Below are 11701 nucleotides of genomic sequence, written 5' to 3' on the forward strand. Positions count from 1 at the left end.
CTCGTCATCTCCCCTGCCTCGTCTCCCCTGCCAATTTAATTTATTGTAAACTAAAAACAGGGTTGGATGGTGAGAAACAAAACCTAAACCACCTTCTCACCCAAGCCCTCCTTCCCCCAGGTTAAACTTCACTCCTTCATTGCTGATGGCCCTACCTCCATCCCAGCCTGGTAGCACTAGGGGCTGAGGAATGGGGATTAGGCTCAGTCCATACAGCCACCCTCTCTGCTGCTCCTTCCTCCTCACACATTTTTCTGAATGGTGGCGACGATGTAGGGTTTTGGGGAGCAAATTGAAACTATCAGGAACAGTGCAACATTTGATAAACCCTTTGAGGAGTAGTGAGACAGAAAAAAAATATCGTCTACTCAAGATTTTGCCTTTGGCAGCAGGCAATGGAGACACTGACTTCCAGAAAGAGTATTTATAAACAGGTCATGGGCTTCCCCCATTACGCTTTCCACACTTTCAGCATGCAATACAGGTCTGGTGGTCAAGGGGTTATGACTTGGTTGCTATTCCTTGCCTAGTTTGCCTCCTATACCCTGGCAATCCTGCCTTCCTTGTGCTCTGCAGTCCACCAAGCGCTGCTAGGTGTTTGGCCAGGAAAAGCTGCAGGCAGAAAACATGGAAAAAGAAAAAACAGGGGAACTCTGCACGGCTGTAGCTCTGCACAGCTATGCATGCTCCATTGTTTGGCATCTCACTTGCTGGGTGACAGGAGGTGCTCCAAGGTATATTGTACATAGTCAAGCGGGGCCTGAAACTGTAACTTATGGGAAGGACCTAACCATAATTTTGGGGCAGTGGTTGGTTGTGTTTTTGAAGACCTCAGACTGGGCAGTTTCTGTTCTTATCAGGGAAGATTAAAGAACAAATGAACTGCACATGTCAAGACTATTTTTATGCAGTTGTAACTCCTGTGGAGCCAATATAGCTGACTGTGCATGCTGACAGACCTTTATATGTTTATGTCTAGGTGCTTTCTTTCCTCAGTGTTAGCAGTCAACTACAAGTCCCTGCACATTTCAGCAGGGACGTGTGTGGGGGTAACCTTGTCTTCCATGACTTAAAGCTGACTTTTGCTATTCAAAATGCAGGGTCCAATCCTGTGATAGCTTCTGCAGCCCCGAAGACCCTACAGGAACATAACACGGTGTAGAGGGCCAAAACCTGCAGGTGCTTTTCTGATGGGAGACTCTTCACCACTATCCAAAGCCTCTAGACTGAGAGGCTATGGTGAAGAGGACACATTAACCATCCAGGATGTTTCCACATATATAGAAGGTACATACGCAGAATATTGTGTCAGGAAAAGCATCCTTGGACGTAACAGCATCTTCAGTATGTGGTTTGGTCTCCTGGTGGTAAATAGACGGCAAAACAGCACCATCAACCCTTGCTTAGTTGAATCTGATCCATATAATTAAATAATAAATAAATAATCCCTTGCTTACTGTGTGTTTAATAGTATACTCCCAACCCAGATCATCTGTAGTTAGAGGGCTTTATTGCAATGTCAGCACTGTGCTCTTAAGTATTTATTTTATTGGAAGAAGAGAGCAATTCTTGCCAAAGCTACGCCTGAGTCACTAGTGAAGGCAGCATAAATACTAAATTCAACCACTTCTGTTTTCCTTGCTGTAGCTAAAGGAACTCAGTATTCCCAGGTGAGGAGAGGATGGTAGGCTAAACAAGAGTAAAGAGAGAAATTGTTTATTTAGAACATGTTAGGAACACTGTTCACCGTACATCATAACAGAGTGACTACATAATGGGGTGATCATAAAAGGGTGACCTAAAAAAGCAAAGAAAAGACAAAGCATAGATTATAGGCTAGGTGTGAAAACTCATGGGTTTTTTCCTCCCATAAACAAAGCTGTACAAATAAAGACTGTCTTGTACTATTTCTGCACAGGTAAAAGACTGAGTTACTCAGTCTGTACATTTCCTTTATTTTGTATAAATGTACCAATACTTAGATTAACACTTCCATATAGTTTACAATGTTTAATTTAAATACAGTATTATGTCTCATTGACTTGTTGATCTAAGGTGCAATTTATCAAAACCTACAGTAAATATTTTCTTATTTTCTTAATCAGTTCTCTTTGGCACACTTCTGGTTTATTTAAATACAAAAGTGTAGGATTGAATCGAGTATATAACACTGCAGGAAGATGAAGGGTTTTTTGTTAGCGTATGAGTGCAATTTTAGGTTTACCACAAGCTTATTTACAAATAATGAACTGTACGGGAAATTCAGTTTACTTTACATATTAAAATGGCTAATGACTTTAATGTCCAAAGCAAAAAAAATTGTTACAGCAACTTCTCCCTTGAGAGAGTGATTTTTGCACCATGGAAATCTTGTATAAAATGTTTTAGAAAATGGAGATTTCTTATGAGGAATTTCTTGGTGCTTCTTATCCTATAGCGAACCACCTGAGCACATGACTTTCTGGGTCCAGAAATGCCTCATATGATACAGTTCAGCTGATATGTTGGCACTGTAGTAGGGCTGCAGCTACAAACTTGCGTGTTCAACTGGCAAACCAAACCAGAAAGCAAAAAACCAACTAGTCTGTGTAAAAAGCTTAGTGATAGTGGCTTCTTCCTAGAAAAAGGTACACCTCTTACATTCTTCATATTCTATCTGTTTTTAACCCAAGAAGGAAAGGTTTAGAATTTGCATTATGTGTTGTGTCCTAGTTTTGCTAGGATAAGAGTTAATTTTCTACTTAGTACTTAGAATAGCTGTGGTTTAGTTTCAGTGTAGGATTTGTTATGAGAAGAATGCTGATAAAGTACTGCTGTTATTAGTTGCTGCTGGAGCCCAGGGCCATCCTGTTTGGGTAGTTTGCAAGCGCAAAGAACTGCGAGGGGAGAAGCATAATAAATAGCAAACCCCCAAATTAGCATTTGGAAACGGCAATGAGATATTCCATATCATATCACGTCATGTTCACTATATTAACCAGGGATGACTGGTAACCCAGGGTATTCTCTCAGGGTCATTTTTCCGGGGTTTCGGTTTCAGGACTGTCTCTGCTCCGGGATCACTGGCTGGCACAGGCTGGGCACTGGTCGGGGGGTGGTGAGCAACTGCACTGTGCATCACTCATTTGTATATTCTGTTATCACTGCTGTTATCATTATAATTTTATTTTAATTAGTAAACAGTTTTTATCTCAACCTGTCAGTCTCCTTGCCCTTTTCCTTCCAATTCTCTCCCCTACTCCCTGGGGCAGGCGGGAGTGTTTGCTTGCAAACCAAAAGGGTGAAACCACCACATGTTGCTATATAGTCTATTTCCATCTTCACAACCTGTACCTACTTTGGGGCTGATTAGTATTTGGTTAGAGTCAAAGGTGAACAACAGTTAACGGACTTATTTCTGCTTCTGATGGAAATGTACTAGGAGGCCATCAAAATGGACCTAAATCAATGAAGTATCACTTTACAAAAGCTCTTTAAATACCAGAAGAGAAAAACCACAGCAATTAATTTCACATCTGAAAGCCAATCCCAGCAGCTGGCATTCACAAGAAAGGCATAAGGAAACCCAGCTACACATTTCCAACATTGGAAATTCTTCCATGTCCAATTATTTAATAATTAAAGAAAAATGAAACCTTGTTCACAGTAAAATACTTATTTCAGGGCCTTTCTATTCTGTTCCTTCCTGAATCACCCAAGTGGTATCCTCTCAGCTGGAGAAATGAGCATTTTGGCACATGATCAAGTTATAGTAGGTGTCAAGTACAGTGCAATCTGTTTAGAAGGCAAGAATGTTAGAAGAGATTTTATACAGGTGCATTGTAACGTGGGTAAGATGTGGAATGCTGTGCTACTCCTGAGTAAAACACATTTGGCTGTCCCAGCTAAGACACCCATTTATGAGCATGCTGATTCCAAAGAGGCATTTCATAGCCCCAGCAATAGTGTATATTAAAAAAAAAAAGTATTTTACAACTGTCTTTTTTTTCAACCTATCAGTAGCGATGAGAAGGGAGCAGACCTGGTAAGGAGAATCAGAGTCTGTGTAGTAAATCAAATACATGTGAGATGTAATTAATTCTCAGTTATCCTTTAAGCTTTTTGAGATATTGCATATGGCCATGTCCTTTAGTGCTCCTGTTTTACCTGGCTACTGGCTTTAGAACTGAGACGTCTGTGTGAAGGATATAGTGTCAGACTTATCTACAGCAAAGCCTCCATTGACATACGATTTCTTGGTCTCTGTTTCATCATTATCAAGTGTTGTCGTTTCCAAGGCAAAAGGGTTGACTATGTTGACTTCAGAGGTGACATCCATCTGCTCCAGCTCCTTTTTAGAGAGCTTCTCCACTATCCCTGTACCAAAGGCATCTCCCAAGACATTCACCATTGTTCTAAATCGATCCCTATGGAATAAAAATGTTGTCAGTCAAAACAATCTGTAAGTTACTTAGAAAATCCTTTTAGTAAAAAGTAAACTACTCTAGCAAGTGCAGAGCTGTTTGGTTTGTTTTTTTTTTTTTTCCCCAGTGCAGAATTGGGGTAATTCTGCAATTAAAAGAAAAAATATTGTAGAACAAGAAACAGATTTTCCCCACATGTATTTGAAGAAACCTGTAGTCACTTGCATGACAAATTACTTTGTAAAGAGTGTGTAAAAGTGCAAGTCACATCACTTGTCTGTTAAAGCAGTGATCACATTGCTGTGCATAGCTGTACAAAATGTAGGGATCACTTCTCAGGCCCTGAAGTATGCTACACAGCTGGTTCTCTTTGTGATGAGACTGCTTTTGTCGGGAGGAGAGACTGTGGGGTGCAGCAGTGGAGTCTGCATTGTGCCTTTTGTCTCTCTAATAGTCATTTCCTTGGCCAGAGGAGTGCCTAGCCCAGTATTCTCAGTATTCTGGCCCAAACCCTGGAAATGGGAAAGGCTATCTTTTGTTAGCTTCTCCTTGTTAAAGGGTTGTATTAAACAAGTCAGTTAAAGGAATATGATACTTCTGTACTGTGGACTTTTCTCCCAACAGAACCATGACTTGTAGGCCTTAAAAATATGCCACTACTTGGCAGAGGAACAACAAAACCATGCAATATAGCACAGTTCGAAAACTGGCATGAAAGTTAGGTAGGGACAGTGGAAGGTCATGCTTCCTTGTTTTTCTTTGCTGCTACACAGCACTGCAAGGTCTTCGTGGCAAAACAAGTTGTTCTGTTTGTGCAGAGATGCTAAGTTGGATATATTCACAAATAGAAGGGACTGCAAAAACAACAGTGAAGTGAATCAGTGTGTCTCATATACATATTCTACTACAGCCGCTGAACTCCAGTGCTAAAAAGTGACCGTGTGTTCGCCATGTGAAAAGGAAATACATGGTAGAGAAAGGAGGAGAGAGAGGTAAAGTGAAATTCTGGTGGGATCAGTACAACAAGTGAGGAAATCAACAGCACTGGAAATCTTTCATAATACTTCTCAAAATTTTTCTATTCTTCAGTAAAAACATGGAAGTACTCATTAAACCTATGTAATAAAATCTTGGTAAGTTCAGAATTAACTAGAGGATTGTTAATGAGCCACTACTAGCAGATCGCAAAATAATACATTTTAGGCAGTAAGTACAAAAGGCAAAAGTGTTAATAATCTACATGGCATCAGGATGTGCATTCCATCTGCTGAGGTGCAAAATGCTCTGGCAATGATCCCTGGTACATGAAATTAATCTTTAATTTGCTTTACTCAGCAAGACACCTTAATCTGAAAAATTTCTCAATTAGAATCAGAAACAGCTTGAATTCTTTTTCAGTCTCATGGTGGAACAGGTAGCTTCCATATATTTGTATTGTGCCTAAGAATCATATAAATTGTGGACTTTCAAAGTCGAGATGAGATCAGATCGGTAAAATTATGATTACTATGAGAAATAGGGAATTACTCTTCTCTTTCTCTCTCTCACTCCCATAAAAGAATTAAAAGCCATCAAATAAAATTATTAGGACGTATATTAAAGCAAAGAAAATTAAATATGTCTCTGTGCACGACATTGCTAGGTTGTGAAATTCCTCTCCACAGGACTTGTGGAAATCTAAAAGTTGATATGGGTCCCAAAATCAATAAGGCATTCATAGAAGAAGAAATCTATTGAGAACTGTTTAAATAAAAACTACCTCTAGCTCAGGAATTCTGTAAGCTGCAATTTGCAAAAGGCTAGAAAAGTACTTTGGGAAAAGAACCAATATATATTTGTTCTGTTCTTACACTCTTCTTCTGATACCTGCTCTGAGCCAGCAGTTTGTACTGATCTTCACCATCCTTAACAAAACTAACTGCCCACTGGGAAGAGAGCTGGAGAAAATGAAATAACTGTGGAGCACAGCAAACAAACCTATTAGACCCTGTTGCAGACTGCTGATGGAGAGAACGTACTTGTGTCTGGAGCTGGGTTTTTTTGAGCAATTATGCTTACACAGAAAGTGAACTGACTCTTGGATCCGTTCAACAGCCCTGCTTTTTCTGGAGACTGGCATTTCTCTCTACAGCTTGCAAAACTGAGTTATATAATCAAATAGATTATATATATATATCTGTGGAATACAGAGGTTTCTGCCAGAAATCCTTCAAGGAAATTATTGGAAAGGGTGAGGGAGGAACTGGAATGCATTTACCTTGATTGTAAATACAAGCCTAAGAAGACATGCACAGACTATGAAAAGATTAAGATCTCTGCATTGATACCAATGAAATATCATCCATGCTGAGTTACTGCAGGTGAACAACACGTTGGTCTGAGCACTAAAGCTCACAAGGTTTAGGGGGCAAAAAAGCTGTTTTACAAACTAAAGTTATACTCCTTAACTTGCAAATCTTGTTACTTTTTCCCAGTGAACCATGGGACAAAACTGAGTGCTGATGTCCTTCTGAACTCCAGAATACACTCTGTGATTCTTTGGGATTTGCAAAAGTAGCAGAGAAACATCTCGGTGTAAGCTGAACAGAAAAGATTTCTGGTGAAATCACTTCTCTCCAGAAAGAACTGCTTAAGGGAACTAAGTGGTCCCACTAAGGGTGGGACATGGTTAGTATCAGGCATAAGGAATGCCTTCTGAGTGTGCATGTGTGTGTCCTTGTTGATCAAGGGGCTGAGTCTTTAAAAAACTCTCAGTGAAGAGCAGCCCTAGCAAAGTAATGCTGTCAGCACAGACCCATGGACAGCCCGCCACGTGTGTGTACTAAGCTTTGCTTAGTTCATGTTGTGCTCCACTCCCTCTTCACCAGTGTATGGATTTTATGTGCTTTGTGGAAATCAGTTGAGATGTTCTGCTTGTGGCTGCATTTGATTTTTCTGAATGGTGTATGAATTTAGGATAATATGGTGGCAGCTGAGACACTCTAGAGGCCCTCCTTGCTACTGTCCATTTTGTCTCTCCCCGAGAGACAAATGCTAATGATTTATTAATGCTGTGACCACTATTTTAAGGTGGATAGCACCTCTGAATGTGAGCTTATTCACTGCCATCCCATGCAGTAGAACTTCTCCCAGAATCAAAGCCACTACTGCATTCAACTCCATGTTGAACAAGTCTGGCCATAAGAAGAATCTTTGTCAAATTCCTGCAACTGTCCTACATGATTTTGTTGCTTTATTTTTCAGACCCACATGTTGCCACACGACTTATGTCAACATTAAAAAAAAATGAGAAATAATCGAATATCAAGTGGCTTAAACTTACAGAAGCCAGTCAACTGCAATGATCAGAGTAACATCTTCGGCGGGCAGGCCAACGGCGCTCAGTACAATCACCATGGTGACAAGTCCGGCTTGGGGGACGCCTGCAGCACCAATGCTGGCTGCTGTAGCTGTGACACTAAATCCCAAATAAAACCCAGAAAAGGCATTCAGAATACATGTTGCTCATAGAAACTCTTATTTTCTGGCACAAATAGGCTTATTTCACTGCAAGAAAGAAGCCCAAATGTTCCAGTTTTTCTCTTGAATAGTATCTACTCAGGATCTGGTGACAAATTCATAGGACAAATCATGTACAGATACTGTTATGGTTACACTGCAGAACAATGGCCAATGCATGACTAACAAGCAAACTGGACAGATCAGAGGTAGAGGTTGAGTTGGGTTTGCAAGTGTTTGCAGTGGAAGAGTAATAGCAAGTTCCAGAACGATGCTGTATACCAGCCGCATGTCCTGGCCCATCCCACCTCCTCATCAGGTTGCACAGGCAAGGCCCTGGACCAAGAAGTGTTTCTGTGACTTCTTGTGCTGTGAATGATAGCTTCCACTTTCCCATGGGGCATCCAAAGTTAATGTGCCATTCATTAAAAAAACCACATCCAACAAAATGTGTGTGATGGCTGTAGTCTTACCTAATGGTAACTATTTGGCCAATATCCAGTTCTAAGTCATTCAGTTGTGCAATAAATACAGCTGCTACCGCTTCATAAAGAGCTGTGCCGTCCATGTTGATGGTAGCTCCAACTGGAAGAACGAACCTGGTAATTCTTTTGTCGATGAAGTTTTTTTCTTCTGCACAGCGGAAGGTGACAGGCAAAGTGGCTGAACTGGCACACAGATAAACCCACAAAGTAAGCACAGGCAACAGCATTCCATTTCCCTTACCCGTCCTTTTCATCAGACCCTGATCTCCTCCAAGACTCAAATGGAGATCAAAGGTAGGCAGGAAGGCTGCACCATGGAAGTGAGAGTCGGCTTTTAAAGTAAAGTAACTTTTGTTATCTCTTTTAATTATGGGAAGAAATAAAAAAGTCCTAGTTATCATCAAAATTACATGACAAAATCATCATGATGTACGTAGTCACCGAAGAAGTGCAGCAGCTTAAACTTTAGCAAGTCTGTGAACTCAATGGCAAAGAACCATCTCCTCCTGGGAGGGGCAAGGTTTGGTGCAAAGCAAGTGCAATCTACTGTGCCTCTTTGGGTCTTACAGAAATAATGATTAAAGTAGTATTTCAATCTCCAAGGGATTTCGAATTGTCCAGATGTAATCAGGATATGTAACAAAGTAACAATAGTATCAGAGCACAAACAATGCAATTACTACTAAGAACATTACAGAAAATAAATGTTTATTTTGTTTACCTGGAAGAAATCATGAGGGCTGTCAGAAGTGCCTGAGCCATCCCCATTGCAAATCGAAAAGGATTTTTCCTTACTATTATTAAGTAGATCAGTGGCAGAATTACAGTGGAATGGATTGCAAGTCTGCAAAATAAAAGTGGACTAGTTATACAAATAGATCCATTTCATCGCCTTGTTTTAATAAGATGGTGATAAAAGGTATTTAGTTCTGTCCTTAAGGACACTTATGGAACGCTAAAGGTGACTTTAGTGACACCTATGTTAAAAATTTAGAGAGTATACCCTTAAAAAAATGCAGACTAACGCTCTTCTACACTTTCTTTTGAAAGGGACAGAGAGATTATTAATTGTCTCTCTTTCCAAAGTAGGACAAGAATTAACTACTATATTGGAAAAAAAATCTAAACTGATGAAGATGAGAAAACTAAAGTAATAATATTTAAACTGATATGCAGAGGGTGATCTGAAACACAGTAAACCACTCCATTCTCCTGCCAAATCCTTACAATGCAGTCTAGAGACAAATCAGAAAAATAAACCACATTACTTCTCTAAGTTTATCTGCCTTTATTAAAGAACATGTTTTGGAATTAAAGGTAAATATGGTTCCCAGTAAGGGACAGATGAAGCCCACATCTTTCTACAGAAACTTCAAACATTATCCTATAAAAAAACCCCACACTTACTTTGTGGAAAACTGTGTAACCTTAGGTCTACAATTACAATGTAGTGAGATATTTCAGACTGTACAAATGAGATATATGCAGTCTCACCATCTTTAATGTTGAAGCTGAAATACTCCCTTTTGAAACTATTAATTTTTAAAATTGTGTTGATATGCAAAAGATCAAATTGCCTGGATATTTAGGTCTCAGGGACAAACTCATCCTTCAACTTGTGCATTGATTTTTAACATTGTGCAGTAATCCTGAATGCATTTGAATGCAAGGCTTTGTGGGCATTAAGATTATGGTAAAAAGCCTGCTGTGAGTATATTTGAAATGAAACATATGTCTGTGAAATATTTCCTATGTTCCAAGGTCACAAGTAATTACAGCAGCTTTAGCTTCTTGTCACAAGAAATTACCACAACCTGGAAACATAAAGCCCAGAACTGTGGTCATGTATGACCTTGGGAATTTTATTGTGTGCTCACAAGATGTTCTTGGAAATGCTACTGTGTTGTAATAGTGCTTTATGATTTCAGAGCACTGCCCAAAATAGGCAATTAAGAGAGAGACAGCAACAGTACAGCTGATAAACATAGTGATAAATCATGGTACTATTTGTTCTGCCCAAAACAGGCAATTAAGAGAGAGACAGCAACAGTACAGAAATCTGCAACAGCACCAAAAATCACCCACAAAACCTATTTGTTTCCTTGGAAAAACTATCTTTTTAAAATTAAGAGTCATTAAAGTTTTCATTCTGTATGTGAACAAACGATTTATTTAGTAGAATACAAATAACAGCATGCAACATGTATGGATGAAATTTTGTAAAGAATTCTAGAAAGAAACCTAACAATTTATATAATGGCACCTGAGAACAAACTGAATTCTGCAGAACATAAGGAAAAAAAAATAAAGTGGTATGGGTATCGTTGGGTGTCCTAACAAAATATTGATGAGAGTAAACATTTCAAGTATGTCTACAACTAGAAACATACTGACTTCCAAATAGTTATTTTGAAAAATTTAATTTGCACTTTTTCAGTGGCAGCATGAACATGGCATTATCCAAAAGAAAGTATTTGTGCATATCCACTTTGCGAGTACTGATTTTCATGAAACACATTCAAAGCATTACTTATTTTCATGTATAATATGCAGCTCACAGCAAGCTGTAGAAATTTTTATACCAAAAATCATAACCAGCTACTGGAAAGATGAATTCTAATACTGCTCAATTTTAAGACAGGAAGAATCTTGTACCTCAGAACCCCAAAGTGGCATTCCTTCTAGCATCCAGAGATGTAGCTGCCTTGCTGCTTTCAGAAGAGACAAAGGCACAGATAAGAGAGTCTGCTTACTGCAGATTCCATTTTTTTTTCCCACCTCAGGCTGTGAGTCCTCTAGCACTTGTATTATGCCTCCTACTTTGATTTTCCTCCTCTGTGACTGCTAACATGTCCTCATTCTGACACTGCCACCATCAAAAGTGAGAGGCTGAAGATATTTAGTGGTTAATTGGAGCAGAGGCACTGGGGGAAGACTGTTCCCCCATGGTGACCTGAATGAGACATAAAGACTGGGACAAGTTCCAGACAATGGTGGGTGAGAGCTGGTAGGTTTGAGAATGTGAAAGGCCATGAATAATAAAGCTGGGAAGAAGGTGAGATAGAAGATGAGCTGGAGATAGAAGTTAAAATAAAGGAAGACACACTTGCATACCTTTCTTGATAGGGAATACAATAAATTTTTTTAAGATCACCTGTAATTCTCAGGATCAAGCTTAAAGGGAGGATAATGCAGAGGCAGCTACAGAAGACACCGATGAACAGAACACACTGCCAACAGACAAGGCCAAGTAAATAAGGATGAAAACCATCAAGATGGTGGGAACAGAAGTCTTTAAGAAACCAAAACCAAAGA

General features: G+C 39.5%; 1 protein-coding gene across 1 annotated transcript in view; it reads right to left on the reverse strand.

Annotated features, from left to right (window-relative positions):
- Positions 1-4047: 4047 nt before the first annotated feature.
- The window catches only part of LOC104528184 (excitatory amino acid transporter 3), an 8064-nt gene continuing 410 nt past the window's right edge, over positions 4048-11701 (reverse strand). The window contains exons 2-6 of the mRNA XM_010172114.1: positions 10092-10135; positions 9108-9231; positions 8375-8569; positions 7726-7860; positions 4048-4406 (exon numbers count right to left, since the gene is read on the reverse strand). Coding sequence (XP_010170416.1) covers positions 4160-4406; positions 7726-7860; positions 8375-8569; positions 9108-9231; positions 10092-10135 — 745 coding nt within the window. The 3' untranslated portion in view covers positions 4048-4159. The remainder of the gene's footprint in view (positions 4407-7725; positions 7861-8374; positions 8570-9107; positions 9232-10091; positions 10136-11701) is intronic.

Source organism: Antrostomus carolinensis, unplaced genomic scaffold (assembly GCF_000700745.2).
Source record: "Antrostomus carolinensis isolate BGI_N321 unplaced genomic scaffold, ASM70074v2 scaffold12097, whole genome shotgun sequence".
NCBI lineage: Eukaryota > Metazoa > Chordata > Aves > Caprimulgiformes > Caprimulgidae > Antrostomus > Antrostomus carolinensis.